Below are 17,737 nucleotides of genomic sequence, written 5' to 3'. Positions count from 1 at the left end.
ATATTCCTGTGCTTGCCTGTGTTCTGAATGTGGAAGAGCCAGTTATCTATGGGGTTTGGTCTGCAGCTAGGTATCTAGGCAATTGTCATGCAAATGCTAATCCTGATAGCAACTAGACTGTGAATTAAACCTTCCTATTAAGTCATTAAACTTTAATATTAAACATTTTCAATGCAAGCTATCAACGATTTGTGCTTTAGAGACACAAATCCCACTTAAAGCAGTTTCGTAGGAATGAGCTTTTGTTGAGAAGCCAGTGTTTCTATGTAGAAACATTAAAAAGTTGAAATATGTGAAAAGATTGTGAGACAAGAGCATGTGCATGAGGAAGGCTAGATCAAAGAAGAGTTACTGTGTATTTATATATATAATAATGTATATACACACAATATATTATATATAAAATATAATATATATAAAATGCAATATTATTATGTGACTGATGAAATATGGTTTTTTAGCTATAGAAAGACTTCTGGCTGCCTCTGAACTTTTGTTCCCCTATGAGTATTAAGCAGGCTCCTTTTTACACCCTGCTCTCTTCCACAGTTTGGGTGGAATCAAATCTCAACATGTGCTACAGGGGTTTTTCTATATTATAATTCCAGGGTTTTTTACATGATCAGGTGAGAATGACATGACTAAAAATTTACAGTGTATAATTAATCCAATCCAACGTGCTGCAATGTGTTAGCTTGTGACTTTAAATATATATATATTTGCCATCTCAAGTTTCAATTTAGAGAAAGAAATACAGATTGGGGGAAAAAAAAACAAATACTCAAAATGTATACTTTATATTATTGTTATTCTACATCTCCTTACTCTGATTCATTTAACATTGTGCTCTCATTGTTTTATGCAATGCATAAAAGCAACTGTTTTATGATGGAACACACCACAGTTATACTGACGGCTAAAAGATGTCTTCAGCCTCATGCTGCTTCATGAGTGCAAACCAAACAAAACTTCCTTAATGAAGAGGTTTGGATGTGATGCACAGGGATAGCAGAGGCCACCTGCAACAAACTTGTCAGGACTTGAATAGCAGTGGTGCATGAATTATCAATGTCATCTGGCAAGTGTTGAGTAACTGATAGAGCACTGACAGAAGACAGTGGTGTTGAATTTCAGTTGTACACCATGGGATTATATGGGGCACAACTGCAGGACATGCTGTGTCTCATACATAAGGAATTGCTTATTTACTAGAGCAGAGACCTTCATATCAACTTAGGCTATTGCTGTGCTTAATTGTCATATATATGCACAAAGACAAGGGGATACCAACAAAGCCTGTTTTCCTTGGGAGGAAGCTCTATCTGCAGGGAATTACAGACCAGTCAGTCCCACCTTTGTGCCTGGCAAAATCTTGGAGCAGATTCTCCTGGAAGGCATGCTAAGGCACATGAAAAACAACGAGGTGCTTGGTGACAGCCAGCATGGCTTCACTAAGGGGAAATCCTGCCTTACCAATTTGGTGGCCTTCTGTGATGGTGCTACAGAACTGATGGACAAGGGTAAAGCAGTTGATGTCATCTACCTGGACTTGTGCAAAGCGTTTGACACTGTCCCACATAACATCCTTGTCTCTAAATTGGAGAGACATCAATTTGATAGGTGAACCACTTGGTGGCTAAAGAGCTGGCTGGATGGCTGCACACAAAGAGTTGTGATCAGTGGCTCAGTGTCCGGCTGAAGAGCAGTAACGAGTGGTGTCCCTCAGGGATTGGTGTTGGGACCGGTCTTGTTTAACATCTTCGTCGCTGACATGGACAGTGGGATTGAGTGTGCGCTCAGCAAGTTTGCTGATGACACCAAGCTGTGTGGTCCGGTTGATATGCTGGAGGGAAGGGATGCCATCCAGAGGGACCTTGACATGCTTGTGAGGTGGGCTGATACCAACCTTATGAAGCATCAAAAGGAGCGTGACCAGCAGGTCAAAAGAGGTGATCCTGCCCCTCTACTCTGCTCTCGTGAGACCTCACCTGGAGTATTGTGTGCAGTTCTGGTGTCCTCAACATGAAAAGGACATGGAACTGTTGGAACAAGTCCAGAGGAGGGCCACGAGGATGATCAGGGGACTGGAGCACCTCCCGTATGAAGACAGGCTGAGAAAGTTGGGGCTGTTCAGCCTGGAGAAGAGAAGGCTGCGTGGAGACCTCATAGCAGCCTTCCAGTATCTGAAGGGGGCCTATAGGGATGCTGGGGAGGGTCTCTTTGTCAGGGACTGTAGTGACAGGACAAGGGGTAACGGGTTAAAACTTAAACAGGGGAAGTTTAGATTGGATACAAAGAGGAAATTCTTTCCTGTTAGGGTGGTGAGGCACTGGAATGGGTTGCCCAAGGAAGCTGTGAATGCTCCATCCCTGGCAGTGTTCAAGGCCAGGTTGGATGAAGCCTTGGGTGACATGGTTTAGTGTGAGGTGTCCCTGCCCATGGCAGGGGGGTTGGAACTAGATGATCTTGAGGTCCTTTCCAACCCTAACTATTCTATGATTCTGTATTTCTGACTCTGCCCTTTCTTTTCAATGTGTGCTTCCAGATTAATGTTTGGAAGAAGTTGTGGACACAGCACTTCTCAACCAAACAACAGGAGTCTACTCAGTTCACTAGAAAATTGCATTGTTACTTCCAAATTCATGGAGTTAGTGTGTTTCTAGATACTTGTACCTGTGTCCTGTGGCACCCACCACAAAATTTTAGCTAAAATCTCAGATGCAATATTTTAGTGTGTTGCTTATCAACTCCTTCAGCTCATCTGGACTACCTGTAATTCAGAACTAAAAATAGCAACTTCTATGGTGAAAGTGGGCTTTTCCCAGAAATTCAGAGCTAGAGGGACAGTTGTGCTTTCTGAGTTTAGATCCAGACAGATGTGAAAAGTGTGCAGTTCATATGTGTATCAGCACTAAAATACATTGGTGGGACAGAGTCCTTCAGCTGTTTGGCACACTTGACCACTGAAAATCTGGGGGATGGGAAAGACTCAAAACATCCTCAAGAATATCTAAGGAAGCTCCTCTTCACTGATCATAAAGAAAGTAGAAATGCAATTCTTCAGGTCTTATCTGAAAAACCTCACATAGTAGAGTGCAGGAAACTCAATTTACCTGTCCCGCAAAGATGAAGGTCTGAGCCAACCCTGCTGGCATTAAAGCAGTCACTGTTTCATGCTGCTAAAAACATTTTTCATAATCATGAAGTACAAAGCTAATATCCAAAGCAAAATGGATAGCAATACATGCTGATATCAGATAACTCCAGATATTTGATTTTGGTCTGTTACTACCTTCTCATTTCCCTCCTAAAGGTGCAGTGAACCACTTTGGTTTAACAGGAGATGGAAAACAGTTTGTCTTGGCAATTGGCCCTGACGCTACTGATAAGCAAGTCCATGGTTTTGTTGTTCTTGGGTTTGTTTTTTTACTGTTCACTTGTTTTTTGGTTTTGTTTTTTTTGTTTTTGTTTTTAATATGATGCCCATAAGAGAGAAACATTCCTGTAATGAGCAGGGGCTCCTCATAGTAGGGTTTGTGCTATCCATCAAGGGGAGGTAGAGCCAGATTTATCTTGTATACAACAAACAGCCTCTGTCAGACCTCAGATAAATATGTGAAGTTGGTTGCTGGGAATAATTTTCTGAGAAAGTGGTTTTCTTTTGTTGAACATACCTTGTGTCCTCGTGCTTTCAAAGACTAGCAGGCAAACAAACTTGTTCTGTACTGTTTGTTGTTTGTACATTATATAGTTCATCCTGGGTTGACATCCTGATGCTATTTCAAAGAGCTAATACTGGTGTTTCACATTATGAAACATAAACGTAAGAGTATTAAAGCACTCATGTGTGTGGCCAGAGGTCAAGGTAACTTAACCTCAAGAAATCATATCTGAAAATTTGTGCCTTTTACATCATGGCATAATTTGACCTTTCCATTAGAGAATATATGATACATCAGCTAAACATTAATCCCCATAACTTCAGATTTACAGTGATAATAACCCCCTTTAAACGGAATGCAGGGATAGTTTGTCACACTTAATGCCTATAAACTGTGACTCTTGCCTAATAAGGTACTTGCTGTATATGCTAAATAAAAAAAGGGTAGTACAAAAAATACAACATGTAGCTATGTAACTAGTGATTTTAATAAAATTAGTTTGAAGGGAAGGAGAGAACTAAAAGTGCAACTGTAAAAGTGCTTGTGTTGAGTTTTCAAGTTTATACTTTGTGTTTTTCTTTCTAAGCCTTTCTGAGTTTTGTGACAGGGAGATGGGAATGAAAAAAAAGAAAAAAAACTACTAAAAAGCCTTCTATCACACCTTTCAGCCATTATCTATTGATATTGTAGAGAGAAGGAGATAGGAGAGGGAAAGAGAGCTCAATTTTACTGAGCTAAAAGTCAGTAAAGTTATTTAACAACATGAAAAGAAAGGACCTCTGGCATCATGGCTCTTGTTTTCTAAGAATGTGAAGGTAGTCACAGTCCTCTGTATTTTATTTCCTTCTCTCCCCCTTCTTTGGAGAGCTGATGGTGCTCAGACTGTCATGTTAGGGATTGCTCCTTTTGTAATAACATGGGTTTTGGCTGCTGGCCTTTGATTCAGGAGAATAAATGATAGAAATGGAGGGATTGTTTTCCAAAGTTGGGAATATAAAGGAATATATATGCCTCTAGCCAGCAAGCAAGTTTGTTTGGCTTTTTAATTGCAGGTTCCAAAGGCATGATGGCAGAGCAGCTATGATGCTACAGCTTCTTCTATGTGCTTTTGTATTGGTGGGAGATCTTTAGGATAGGGTTACTGTCAGTGTTCATAGAATGAATTCAGCTTCTGTTAAGCCTGGTCTCACGTACTGAAAGTTATAGCAGAATAATCTTGGAACTCAAACAAAAGATGAGAATGTTATGTCACTGTAAGGGGGAAAAAAAAAACAAACCTGCCCAGGGACTGACTGAAAAATCTATTTAGGAATGGGGAAAAAAGCTTTTTATTTTCAATATGGAAGCTCTATAAGGAGTATGTTAACAAATCTGACTAGTTGTCACTGACAGTTCTCATGTTTTTTGAGGACGCAGAATAGACACTGTACTTCAGTGTGGTGTATTTCTTGAGTGCAGGTACCAGGACAGTAAGAATTGACTGCATGGAAAGAGACAACAGGTTTCTTGCAGATGTCGCAACTGCTGACAGCGGTTTTCTGCACCTGAATTTAGGGATGCACTGAAACTACTGGTACAAACTGAGCTAAAAGGATTAATAAATTCAGAGTTAGCTACTACAGTTACTAGGCTGAATGTTGTGATTGCATGCAAACACTCTGGCTAACAGTTTGTGCTATAAGCATTCTAAGATAGTAAATAAATTAAAATACCTATTTATTTTGAATATAATGGTATCCTTTCTCTAAACCTTAAAGGCCATGTCTATTTAAAATAATTATGCCGTATAATTTTAGAAGAGGCTAGTAAAGACATTTTTACAGATACTTAACTCATTCCTTAAACTTTTATACTTTATTTTTTAAACTTGAAATGTAAAGATCTTTTCCATCAAACTACTTAACAAGAAATGAAATAGGTGTAATAAAAACTGTGTACAATTCTGGTTAGTTTAACTTCTTTGTTGTTGTTCTTTGAAGGATACTTAGTAGGAAAATAGGAAACATCATCTTGAACCCTTATCTAAAACTTTGAATTCAGAACTTCTGTTGTGACTCAGTAAGCGTTTATAACTTAAAATTTTCATTGATGGATTGATCTGATTTTGAATAGCCCCTTTCTGTCAAACTTACAGAATATGCATCTGATCAGACTTCATTTTGCCACATTTAACTAAGAATGCCCATCAAACCAGGCTCTCTGACACTTCAGGTGTTTATACTGGTATACTGAGCATTCTGCTATAGAAAATTACCACTAATCAGGATGCAAAGCTATTTTTAACACTGATGTGATTTTTAAAATAACACTGAATCACTGAAATTGTAAGCAAGAAGTTGTCATCTACCTCTGACAAGCTCCTGCTTATTATGCTCTTGATAATTGTAATCTTTGATGCTTGCTCTCATTTATCACATTATTAAGTGCAGATTAATTAAATCATTGCTATTTTGCCTGCATTCTGGTAACTACGGGTTTTGGTTTTTTGCTGATAGACTGCATAGATAATGAAACAGAATTGGCAAATACTCTTAAACCTCCAAAATGCAGTCCATCTCCTAACTTACAACACTTTTATCAAGTTTTGGTTCTGAACAAATTCTTTTAACTGTATTCTTTTCCAGGCTACTTAGGCACAAAATGCAGAAATTGTGACAACTGTCTTACTAAATTTAAGCCCTGTTGAGATGGTAGGAATTCAGTTCTTCGTGTTCTGGGTTGCTGCAGGGTCTTCTCAAAATAGCACATGTAGAAATTACTTGTTAATGTACCAATAGAAGTATTTCTTAGCCAGCTTAGGCTTGGCAAACAGAAGATAAATGAGTAAAAAATGTAAGGATTGCAGGTCATTCTTACTTTGGACCTGAAATATGAATAGAGTCTGTTACTTAAACCAACCATCACCAAGCTTTAGGGGGACTGGAGAATACTTAAGCTAGTTAGTCAAAACAAGACTTCCTTGGTTAATTAAGTGTGGTTCCTTAATGCAAAAGTGCCTTTGGCACAAGTGTTTGGCCATCACCCCAAGAGGTGATCCTGATCTTTTATGTGAAACCGGACTCATCTACTGTGTGATCACAGTACAACAGAGCTCTTTAGATGGACCCCTGGTGAGCAACAGATGTGTTGGGTGTGCTTCATCTCTTTGGTTTCTGTTGGATTTATCTCTGTTCATCTTGTATCTGCTACTTAATCCCCTTTGTGAAGAGCCAGTTGTCATGTTCTGTATTTCTGCAGCGGTTAGTATGATAAGGTGCTACTCTGTGATGAGCTACAACATCATTTTCAAATGAAGAACAAAAAGTAAGAGTGTGAAACTTAGCAGAGCAATATTTCTTCTCTCTCCACATACACTCAGCCCTTCGTAAATCATATTTTGTGAGGCAGAATCTGGGTTGCCTCAAAGTAACATCTCAATTCTTTTCTGCCGCATTAAGAACTATGGGTATCTGTGTCAAACAGCTGGAAAAGATTTATTGTTTCTGCAGCAGTATGTATTGATGCACAATAGGTAGTGACAGTGAAACATCTGAAAAGATGTTCTTTTTATTTTTATGTATCTTTATTTTGGAATTATGCAAAGGAGGTTTCAATTGAATTTTAGTTTCTTTGCATTTGCTTTAATAATAAAAGTTGGGGTTTTTTTTCCAAGAAAACCTCCAAGCTTTTAATTTTGGAAATAAAGCTTCCAGAGTTTCACTGGGATGTGGACCTCAATTTGAGCTGGGTGGAATGACCGTTTTCTTCTCTAATGCCAGCTTGTTCCCGTGCAGAATGTTCAAGAAAGTTACTGCTATTTAATAATAACTACTCATTCCTGAAATGCAGTGTACCATATGAGAAAGGTTGGTTTTGGTGTTCTTTTAATTTCTTTTTAGTGTTCAGCATATTATGTCTAGCACTTGGAGATCTGCTTATTGAATACTCATGTTTCTGAACAGTTTTGATAGATATTCTCACTGCAGAGAAATCTTTACATGTCACTGTCAATTATTCAATATGGTTGAGGCGTGCAGGAAGAACTACCAGACTATTGAAAACTCATTTTATCAGAGTTTATTCTTTTTCCTGAAAATGAGAAGAAATACATTTAAAACTCCTACATGAAAAATCATGCTGAGTTGGAGAAATGCTATCAGGTATTTAGCAAAAAGACCACATGAATTTGATCAAGGTCAGGTGGTGAGATCTCGTCCCTATTGCTCAGTTGCTATAATGATTTATTGAAAATTGTATTGAGCTATGTAGTTGACACCAGGAAAGAATTAGAGGGATTTTTCTTTCCTTTTTTACCTCAATGTATCCAACCTAAATTGCTTCAGTTGCTATGTTGCTAGGTTTCTATGTGCAGTGCTGTTCCCCTGAAAGCAGGGTTTAATGCAAAGTTATAGAATCATAGAATCCCGTAAGAGAGGATACTGCGCCAGGATACATATATCTTATCTGTGTCTTTCCTGATGACTGGAAGGTGTTACCCATGTATAAAATAAAACCAGTATGTTTTACTGGTCCCTTAATATTTCAGTAACTCTCAGTAATAAAACTGTTGTGGTTTTTTTTTTTTTTTTCCCTCTTAGAACAAAAGCCTCAAAACCAAGCTCTTATCAGGAAACAAGCTTTGTGGTATTCATGCAGAAGAGGTAAGTAAGGTTCTTCTATATTCTAAATCTAGCATACTCAAAAGAAGTTTGCATCAAAGTCTTTTGTACTGAAGTTCTAGTATAGATTATTTATTCTGCATGTATGGTGAGCATTCCTAAAGTGCTCTTATCTTGGTTCATTTCTGTGACTTCACTAGAAGAAACTGAAATGTGTTAGCAAGCTGCAAACTCCAGTTTTCGACAAAATAATGTTTGGGGATGCTAATGAAAGGTATATATAGCTCTGTAGATGTATATTATACACCTATAACATATATAAACCTGATTTCCTTTCCATGCTCTCCATGCCTAGACTAAGACAGGAAAAGCTAAATGTCTTTTGAAATTAATAAAGAGACAGGAAAGATTTATTATTATAGATTCCTATACTGTTTCATTACTTCAAGGAAAAAGGGTCACTGTATGAAAAAGAGGGAAAGAAATTTTTTCTCTACTGAGGAGCAAGCTAGTAAAGACAGTCTATGATACAAAAGCCCTTTTTTTTCCTAATACATAAATCTACCAGTGAGTGCATTCATATGAGCAGTCCCTTTAGCTATTTAACTTTTCATGAAAGAGGATATTACTATGTAAGAATCTGTTTTACTCATTTACATTACTTTAGTCATGGTTTTTGCATCTATAATTTCTGTGAAAGTCATTGCACCTTGCTGGAATGAAACACAAACGTAACGCTTTGCTTCTTGGGTAAAATTTTTATAATGATGCTTGAACGTGTTTTCTACATTAAAGACTCTACCTTTTAACTCAGAGGTCAATGTTATGAGGTCAAAGTAGTGATTTCTAGTTATATTAGCTATTTGGCCTAACTGGATATCTGCAACCATGGTTACTTGGCGATCCTCAATAATAGGAAATAACAGGGGTTTGGGGTATATTTTTTTGTAGCTCCTCAAAATCTATGTTGTCTTCCTATCCCACCATTGTTGCTTTCAAACATACCACAGTATATGAATACAAACATTCTTCCTTCCCCTGTTTACTGCTTAAAAAATTGGCAGCGTGTGTATCATAGCTTTCTATTTATCCCTTTTTTTTCAAGTTTGTTTTTCCTAGTTGCATGATGTCTTCAGTGTTTGGTGATTAACTTGAAGATCTTCTCCCTGATTATGTCTCTAATATTTGCTGCATAAATGTTGTCAAATCTAAGGGCAAAGCCTCAAATTAAATTTATTATAGTGTGACAAGTCTGGCAGTCGGAGAATTTCAGCAAAATAAACCTAAGCTAACTAACACTCAGGGCAGTGGATTGTGAGTGTATTTTAAACTTTCAGAATCTCAGGTTATGAATCACCCTAGCAAATTTGTGGCTTTTAAGCAGGTTAGTGCCATTAGAACCAGCAAAGATGCTGCAGGAGCATCCTCCTCTTGTTGTTTTGCCATTTAAGTGGTGTCAGCCAGAGAAACGCAGTGCCTTTTCTGCTATTTAATTAAGTAGTATAGTCACCATGCGTAACAACTGTGCAAAATCAGTATCCTTCTAGTTATTAGATCAAATAGCCTTCATGGATAGATTTGCTTACCAGGAAACTCCTGCTTTGTTCTGCTCTCTGGGGCTGCATGCAGACAGTTGTAATGAGCCTTGTGATTCATTTTTGTCCAGTTGAATAGATGGGAGCATGCTTGTGTTCCTGCACAGTTGACAGGGCTGGATTTGCTTCTCTGAGAATTCAGAGCCCTGGAGAGGGTGATGCAAACCTCAGGCTTCCCAGAACACAGAAAGGGGTATGCCCTAGGAAATGCTCCCACATGCATTGGTTTAAAGTTTGCTATCACCCAGGTTTTTTATGAGGACCTTATCCCACTGACTGCACTGAAAGGTGTCAAGTTTTTTGAGTCCTCTCCAAGGAAAGGCAGAAAACCCCCAAACCAACCAAATTTTATCACAAAGAATGACAGGTCATATGCATGCTTTTGAGTCACTTAAATTACACACTAAATACATTTAGCTCTGTAACTCTTAATTTCATCACAGGTTTGTGATTGAGCAAATGAATGATACCTTAATTGTAACTGTTAGATCCCACTATAGCCACTATAGAACAGCCATCAGGCTGTGTCACAGAGACTGTATATTTTCTTAAGCACAGCTCGTAGAACAATTTAAGTTGGTTTGGGTTTTCTCAGTGATCTATCTGGATGTGGAATATATTCCATAGCTCTACAGATAATATGGTCATTCCTAGTTGCACTCTAGATGAATTCTAGATGGATCTGTAGGTGAAATAACAGGAAATATAGTTACAGAAGAAAGAACTGAACTGAGCTTATCTTGGCTATTTGTTTCATATCTTACGGGATGTGATAACCCATTTGGCATTCCTCCTTAACTACTTGAAGTGGGTTCTAAAATGTTACCTTTAAATTCGTTCATCCATCCCAGAAGCCTGTCACTGAATTTGACTGCACCAATTAGAAAGACATAAAATCTTCCCAAAAGCTCCAGTTTGTTTGTGAAAGATATACTATCATCTGTAATATATTATGTTTATGGATCTACTGTTTCAGTAAATGGACCTCTAATCCATTCCAAGGAGCTCTAAATACTTGGCATTAACTAGTAAATGTACCGAATATCAGTTGAAACTCTGGATTTTGTCTAAAAAGAGTAATATTATTTTGGAAGGATTTGTAGATAAAGGGTGAAATAATGCTCCTTGAATAGTTTGGTGCAGTATAAAAAAGCCCTATTTTTATGTTGTTGTGTATAAATAAATATAAATATAAATATATGTGTATAAATAAATAAAAGAATGTATAAATCATTAAATCATTTAAGGATAAATGTGACAGTATTAAAATAAATATCATCCTAAACTGATATAAATCAGCATAACTATGCCTATTTTGGAGCACAGGGTTACAAACTGATAACCTAGTTCTTTTGGATACCACCTCGAAGTTCCTGGTCATTACAAAGAACGTGTTTAATGCTATGGAACCTTTTTCCCTCTTGGAAAAAGATGAGTGTTTACTTCGAAGGTAATGCCTTCAGTTATGTTTCATGGAAAGTATTAATAACATCTTGTTGAAAATGCGTAATCCACATAGCTATTCACAGTAGTATTAGCTCATGTACGTGCTTTAGGTGAGTGTCATTTCACATTTCTCTTGGCACTTTTGCCTGGTTTAGGCCTGCTACCCTGGAAAAGCACTTGACACTGGTTTCGGTTATTTTTCTGCATTTTAAAGCTTACCTACTTTCTGCTGTTTTCAGAACTGGCTACCTTTTTTTCTGACTTTAGAAGTAAGTATCTAAAAAAGACCAAAAACCCCAACAACCTGATTTTACATTCCTCATTTTCAGTCAAAAAAGATCCAAGCCCAGCTGAAAGAGCTTCGTTATGGGAAAAAGGATTTGATTTTTAAGGTAAGTTTTATTTCTTTATAGTTAGCTAAGATGTTAAGAGTTACTATAGTATTGAAGTAATCTAGGAGTATAATAGCTGCCTTTATTACTGTAGTTGTAAGGAATCATTTCCTTCTCACCACACAGAAAAGAGCTCAAAGCACCAAAGCCAGACATAATATCATCATGCAATTTCAGAAATGTCATGTATTCTTATTTCTCTTTTCTTTTTCTTTTTATCTTTTTTCCTTTTTTTTTTTTTTTATTTCACAAAGCACTATAACAGGGACAGTGCTTTTTATTATATTGCTTTCTGCGTCAAAAAAAAGAGAAGATTCAAAGCCTAAATCCTTGTCTGGTGTCTTTGTTTTTAAATAGAGAAATGCAATGGCAAGTATTTAATTTATAAAGATCTGTATTTACATGCTCAATGGCAGGTATTTAATTTATAAATATCTGTATTTACATGCTCACATAAAGCAATGCTCCAGTTTCCTGCTGGTGACCAAAAGGTATTGCCCTATTCTATATATTCTGTAACATGTTTCTGAACTTTCTAACTGAACAATAGTATATTTTAGAGATGGTTCTTGTATTTTCTTTGATTAGCAGTCCTCCATGGCACTGACAAAAAAAAGATGTGGGAGGGGAGGGTACATGACAAAACATACAGTGCTGAAGCACAGCAAATCCTTGTTAACAGAGGGAGAAGTTAATCCCTGTTAAAGAAGGAGAGAGATTCAGGTCACCTGACTGCAGACTGCTAATTGAGCAGTGCTTTTATTCCTGGCATAAAGGATGAAGATAAGTAGTCATCTTCAAAGTGACTAGAGATAGAATTATTTGCAAAGTAATTCAACTCAATATGAGGTCCAAATTGCCTTCTGTAAGTGTTTAACTCTCTCTACTGTCCCTCTATTGTATGCATAGTGCTGTGAAGATGAAATATCATAGCTCATTTAAAAAACACAATGTGATTTGTGTAACTTTTTTTTTCTTGCAGAGGGTGATTCCAAGGTTTGTCAGGAACATTTATTTCTGGTCATCATAAGGCCCAAACTAGGGGGATAGATGTAGAGATAAAAACTAGGCATATTATGCACCTGGACAGTTAAATTTTAATACCAACTAGTATTAACAGAAATAATATATTGTTCTTCAGGCTCAGTTTAGGTATATTTGAGAGCTTGAGCAGACAAAAAGGTTCTAATTTCTAATCTTGCCTGGGTGTGAAAGCTTGTTTTCTTTAGCTGAAGCAGGATTTTTCAGTACTGGTATCTACTTGTTTTCATTATATTAATATGCAGTGATCCCCCAGATGAATCAGAATTATGCTAGGTTGCATAGTAATGCTTAGCAAGGGGATACTTGGTAAGTGCTGCCCACTGGAAAACAGCTTAGAGAAGAGGAGAAGGATGCCAGAAGCACAAAGACATGAACAACTAGAAGGAAGTGCAGCAGGAGGGCCAGGAGACCTCCTTGGATGGATAAGGAGCTGCTGAGGAAAATTCAAAGGAAAAAAGAGGCATCTAAAAAGTGGAAGAAAGGACAGGCGGCCTGGGAAGAATACAGGGATGTTGTCCGGGAAGCTAGGGACCGGGTTAGGAAGGCTAAGGCCCAGTGAGAATTAAACTTGGCTAGGGATGTTAAGGATAACAGGAAGGGATTCTATAGGTACGTATCAAATAAAAGACTAGGGACAACATAGGCCCCCTGAGGAAGCTTTCGGGAGAACTGGCTACACAGGGTTTGGAGAAGGCTGAGGTTCTGAATGACTTCTTTGCCTCGGTCTTCACTGGCAAAGGCTCTGACTGCACCACCCAAGTCTTGGAAGATAGATGCAGGAACTGTGAGAATGATGACCCTAGGCCCACTGTAGGAGAGGATCTGGTTCAAAGCCATCTTAACAACCTGAATGTGCACAGGTCCATGGGACCTGATGAAATCCATCCGTGGGTCCTGAAGGGGCTGGTGAATGAAGTTGCTAAGCCACTGGCCATCATATTTGAAAAATCATGGCAGTCAGGTTAAGTTCCTGACGACTGGAAAAAGGGAAATATAACCCCCATTTTCAAGAAGGGGAAAATGGAAGACCCAGGGAACTACAGACCAGTCAGTCTCACCTCTGTGCCTGGCAAAATCTTGGAGCACATTCTCCTGGATGGCATGCTGAGGCACATGAAAAACAACAAGGTGCTTGGTGACAGCCAGCATGGCTTCACTGAGGGGAAATCCTGCCTGACCAATTTGGTGGCCTTCTATAATGGGGCTACGGAACTGATGGACAGGGTTAGAGCAGTTGATGTCATCTACCTGGACTTGTGCAAAGTGTTTGACACTGTCCCACATGACATCCTTGTCTCTAAATTGGAGAGACATCAATTTGATGGATGGACCACTTGGTGGATAAAGAACTGGCTTGATGGCCACACACAAAGAGTTTTTGTCAATGGCTCGATGTCAGGCTGGAGACCGGTAACGAGTGGTGTCCCTCAGGGATCGGTGTTGGGACCGGTCTTGTTTAACATCTTCGTCGCTGACATGGACAGTGGGATTGAGTGTGCCCTCAGCAAGTTTGCCAATGACACCAAGCTGTGTGGTTCGGTTGATATGCTGGAGGGAAGGGATGCCATCCAGAGGGACCTTGACACGCTTGTGAGGTGGGCTGATACCAACCTTATGAAGTTCAACCATGACAAGTGCAAGGTCCTACACCTGGGTCTGAGCAATCCCAGGCACAGCTACAGGTTGGGCAGAGAAGAGATTCAGAGCAGCCCTGAGGAGAAGGATTTGGGGGTGTTGGTTGATGAGAAAATGAACATGAGCCAGCTTCAGTGTGCACTTGCATCCCAGAAAGCCAACCATATCCTGGGCTGCATCAAAAGGAGCGTGACCAGCAGGTCGAAGGAGGTGGATCCTGCCCCTCTACTCTGCTCTTGTGAGACCTCACCTGGAGTATTGTGTGCAGTTCTGGTGTCCTCAACATGAAAAGGACATGGAACTGTTGGAACAAGTCCAGAGGAGGGCCACGAGGATGATCAGGGGACTGGAGCACCTCCCGTATGAAGACAGGCTGAGAAAGTTGGGGCTGTTCAGCCTGGAGAAGAGAAGGCTGCGTGGAGACCTCATAGCAGCCTTCCAGTATCTGAAGGGGGCCTATAGGGATGCTGGGGAGGGACTCTTTGTCAGGGACTGTAGTGACAGGGCAAGGGGTAACAGGTTAAAACTTAAACAGGGGAAGTTTAGATTGGGTATAAGGCGGAATTTCTTTCCTGTGAGGGTGGTGAGGCACTGGAATGGGTTGCCCAAGGAAGCTGTGAATGCTCCATCCCTGGCAGTGTTCAAGGCCAGGTTGGATGAAGCCTTGGGTGGGATGGTTTAGTGTGAGGTGTCCCTGCCCATGGCAGGGGGGTTGCAACTAGATGGTCTTAAGGTCCTTTCCAACCCTAACTATTCTATGATCTGTGGTTCTAACATAACACGGGAAAGGCTGTCTGGCAAGTTGCTGGCATACATAAAATGACCATGCATCCTAATCCCGTAAACCATGACAGTGTAGTAGTTAAGGTTCAGATGTAAAGATCAGAGGTTTGTGGTGGAGGGGTGTATGTTACTTGTGTTATAATGGCAGCAATACAGCATGTGAATGTAAATAGAAGTGTTCTTATCTGAACAGGTATGGATGTCTGCATGACACACTGCTTCTCCTTGGAGAGTTATCCAGTACTGCTGTGGGAGTATGGGGAATTTATCTTCTCCTGAAAACTATGTCTACATTTGGCTACATGAGTTATGCCTTAAACTCTTTGGCCTATGTTGCATAGACATAGATCTTGAATATGAAGACGTATTCAGGCTGCCAGCTCAGGTGTAGGTCCCAAGTTACATAGGGCGAGTTCTGCTCTGAATGCACTTACTTGCAAAATAGGGAAAATGTTACATGCCTTTTAGGGAAATTATGAACTAATGTAATTAAAAATGCTTTGAGAACTTTTATGTGGATGATGTTAATGAATCGCAAAATGGACTCCAAAGCCCCACATACTGAGAACTGCATATGCAATACCTGAAACATCTCTTGACCCTATTCAATTCTGTATATTGGCTGCCTGGTTTGCTAATTCAATACATCATTTATTGTAGCCAAAAATATTTTTCCTGTGTTGATCTTCTTCCCATGTTGATCTTTTTCCCGACGGAGGATTTATGCAGAAAAGGGAGCAGCAAGCTTATGCTATCCTTCTAAGTAATCGTGTAAGATATGAGAAAGGGGAGATTAAAGGAGATTGAGTGTGCTGATTTGTGTGCTTGTGCCTGTCTTAGGACCTGAAACACCAAACAGAGTGGAAGCCATTTGGTAGAGGGTGGAAAGCTTTTTAAATACCTGTATGATCAGAGAGGGGTTGCTATGTTGGGACAAGAACAAGCGGTGTTTCATTTCTAGTTGTTTTAATACTAGAAACTAAATGGATTTCATCTTATCCTTGCTGTTGATACTGTTTTGTGAAGCTCTGATTCTTTATGATAAAATATCAAAACAGGGGATGGGTAGTCTTCTGCCAGCACAGAGCATGAATGGTGTATGTGGTAATCTCATGGTTGCTAGTTTCTTTGATGTTGCAGCACTTCTACCATTTCTGCCTTTACACTGCATTCCCACTCCATTAAACTTGATGTTTTCTGTGTGCCTTACTGAGGACAGGGAATTCTGTTCTTTGTATAGCTTTGGATATTGCAAGCTTCTCATAGCACTTCACCAGAACAATGTAACTCCAGGCTACTAGATTTTTAAATGACAGTCCATGTTCATTAAACTACTGTTTTCTGTGTTGGAATTAATTGTGCAGATATACGTGAAGTAATTCGGGAGGGGCGGTTTGCTTTTTGTTTTGCATAAGCAGCACTGAGAAACTAATTCTTAAATTCTGCTAACTGTTATTGTCAATGACTCTGTACTGACTAGAGCTCTGGCCATTAAGTGGGAGAGGAAGAGGAGGGGGATAAAGACAGCTTTCTCCTTTAACACTCCAATGAATTGGTAAATTATATTTACTTTTAACATTGTGTGACAGTTACTTAACAAATGTTAGTAAATATAACATGAGCTAATCATATTTGGTTACTCTTTCAAAGTAGCTGATAAATTATGTGCGTATGTGTAGTTATATTTTTATACCTCTATGTGATATAATGCCATAGGACAGACAGTGAGAGTCACAGAAATTACATACTGTGCTCAAGGCTGTAGAAGCTGTCAGTACCTCTGCTGAGTCTAGAATTGGAGCTCCTGTCTCATTGTCAGTGTTCAGGGCCTTAAAATGTGCAACCTAGTGTCGTGGTTTAAGCCCTGTCCGCAAGTCAGCCATGCAGTTTCTCTCTCACCCTTCCCCCCCCTCCTCCGCCTTGCCCTCCCCCTGCTTCTGGAGGGATGGGGAGGAGAATCGAAAGATTGCAACTCCCCAAGGGTTGAGATAAGAAGAGCCCAGTAACTAAGGTATAACACAAATCACTGCTGCTACCACCAACGATAATAATGATAAGGGAAATAACAAGCACCACCTGCTGACCGATAACTCACCCAACCCATCCCTAGTCCAACCCTGCCGTGAACTACCACTTCCGGGTAACTCTCCATTACATCCTGGGCATGACGTGCTGTGGTATGGAATACCTCTTTGGTCAGTTTGGGTCAGGTGTCCTGTCTCTGCTTCCTCCCGGCTTCCCCTCCTCCCTGGCAGAGCAGGAGACTCACAAAGTCCTTGGTCAGTCTAAACAATTGTGTTATCAGCTCTGTTCCCAGGCTGAAAGTCAAAACACAGCGCTGCACCAGCTACTAAGAAGGAGAAAAAAATGTTACTGATGAACCCAGGACACCTAGTATCCTAAAAGAGTTAACAGTTGAAATTGGCTTTGTATTATAATGAGACAATTCAGGAAAGAGTAATAAAAATTTTCACTTAAGCATCTTAATTTTATATCTGCCTTTACTAGTTCTGATTGAATCTACTCTTAATTGCAGTCATTTTAGTGTGGTCCTAAAACCCTGATTGAGTGAAGTACCCTTA

General features: G+C 39.4%; 1 protein-coding gene across 4 annotated transcripts in view; it reads left to right on the top strand.

The window, feature by feature from the left end:
- Window positions 1-17,737, top strand: part of LUZP2 (leucine zipper protein 2) — a 194,091-nt gene that overhangs the window by 121,276 nt on the left and 55,078 nt on the right. For all 4 annotated transcript variants that reach the window (XM_065683387.1, XM_065683389.1, XM_065683388.1 and 1 more), the window contains 2 exons: window positions 8,240-8,302; window positions 11,631-11,693. In XM_065683387.1, coding sequence (XP_065539459.1) covers window positions 8,240-8,302; window positions 11,631-11,693 — 126 coding nt within the window. The remainder of the gene's footprint in view (window positions 1-8,239; window positions 8,303-11,630; window positions 11,694-17,737) is intronic.

Source organism: Lathamus discolor, chromosome 6 (assembly GCF_037157495.1).
Source record: "Lathamus discolor isolate bLatDis1 chromosome 6, bLatDis1.hap1, whole genome shotgun sequence".
In the NCBI taxonomy this organism is placed as follows: domain Eukaryota; kingdom Metazoa; phylum Chordata; class Aves; order Psittaciformes; family Psittacidae; genus Lathamus; species Lathamus discolor.
The sequence above is the reverse complement of the archived record's forward strand: the minus strand, read 5'-3'. Positions and strand labels throughout refer to the sequence as shown.